General features: G+C 36.8%; 1 protein-coding gene across 1 annotated transcript; it reads right to left on the bottom strand.

Moving 5' to 3' along the window:
- LOC104767619 lies at positions 268-1,248 on the bottom strand. The gene has a single exon (XM_010491617.1). The coding sequence runs from the start codon at positions 1,246-1,248 to the stop codon at positions 268-270; it is 981 nt and encodes a 326-aa protein (XP_010489919.1).

Below are 1,484 nucleotides of genomic sequence, written 5' to 3'. Positions count from 1 at the left end.
TTGTTTTTTTGTTTTTTCTCTTTGGATATTGTTCCACTTGCTATGAACGTAGAGGACTAGTGGAGTATTTTTCTATATTTGGATAAGCTTCTCTCACTCATCACAACCCAATACATGTATACAAAAGAACACAAAATCCTTAGAGTGTCGCTGAAGTAATAAATCCTTAGAACTGCAGAGGTATCATCAAGAGTTTACAACCAATAAAATCCAATCTGAGAATGTTCACAAACAGAAAAAAACATAGACAAAAGAAGACCATTTCTACTAATTTGACGACCTGAGAATGTTCAACACATGTTCCAGCAACATAGCATCACAACTTAATTGTTTGGGAAGAAGACCATTTCTTTCCAATGTAGATTTCTTCATATGCGGTATCTTGTACTTGTTTGATCCTACAACTTTCATGATCTCTAGCATACAAGATTGAAGAGTCAAAAAGATACGGTTTACGTGATTTGTAGGATACCTTTCAAATGACTCTTCTACCGCACAAACAAGATCTTTTATGGTTTTTGGACATGCTTTATGTTGCAGCGATTGAATGGCACTAAAAAATCCAAGATCTAAAATATTTAGATCTGGCGAGTTCGGTGGTTGAGACTTCAACTGTATGTCAAAGCCATATCTTGACGCTACTTCTTGAAAATCTGTATCCGAGCATGCGATATGTGTACTCGCATTGTCTTGTTGGATAAAAATAGTCTTTCCCCTATCTTCTCTTGGCCACTTTTCATAAATTTTGGGAAGAACTTTTTCAATCAAGCATGCCTTTATATCCTCCCTCTTAACAGAAGTTGATGCTTTTAGTTCCAAAGTTCCTGCATCTCTATTCTTACTCCGCCTCTTAGCTGCTTCCAAAGTAACAAATGGAAAGATACCAATTTTTCCAGAAAATACCTCATTTCCTTCCTCATCAAATCTTGGACGAGCCATCGCCGCTAGAAACATTACTTTCCCAATAAAATTCTTACTTTGGCATGTACGATGTGGATCGTCTTCAACCGGAAGTAGATAATATTTCGCGGTCTTCTTCGTCATATAAAACCACTTTTCATCGATATGCACAATATTGTACATATCAACAAACTTCGGTTCATGAGGTAGAGTATTCTTATCGAGCATAGAAATGCAAAATTCTAGTCTACCTTTCAGATTTGCTTCCTTCAAATGTGGTTTGATCGGATTGGTATGACGTCGAATAGCTCCTTCTTTCTTACGCCTATGTAATGTTCCAAGACTCATGTCCACAGAATGGTGGCGACTTTATCCACATCAAGTGCAATTTTCTTACGACCACAATTTCCAGTTCTTCAATGAGATACATCAACTTTTCCATCTTTAGCTGTTTCTTTTGTTCTTCGCCAAATCTTCCGTACGATTTGTATAGGCACTGAAAAAAGATCTGAAACTTCTTTTGTATGATATCTGTTGAGATTACCATTATCACTTCTTGCTAGCAAAGCACTGAAACTTGCCCA

This window comes from Camelina sativa, chromosome 19 (assembly GCF_000633955.1).
Source record: "Camelina sativa cultivar DH55 chromosome 19, Cs, whole genome shotgun sequence".
Lineage (NCBI taxonomy): Eukaryota > Viridiplantae > Streptophyta > Magnoliopsida > Brassicales > Brassicaceae > Camelina > Camelina sativa.
Note: the sequence above shows the minus strand (reverse complement) of the source record. Positions and strands in the feature narration are given on the sequence as shown.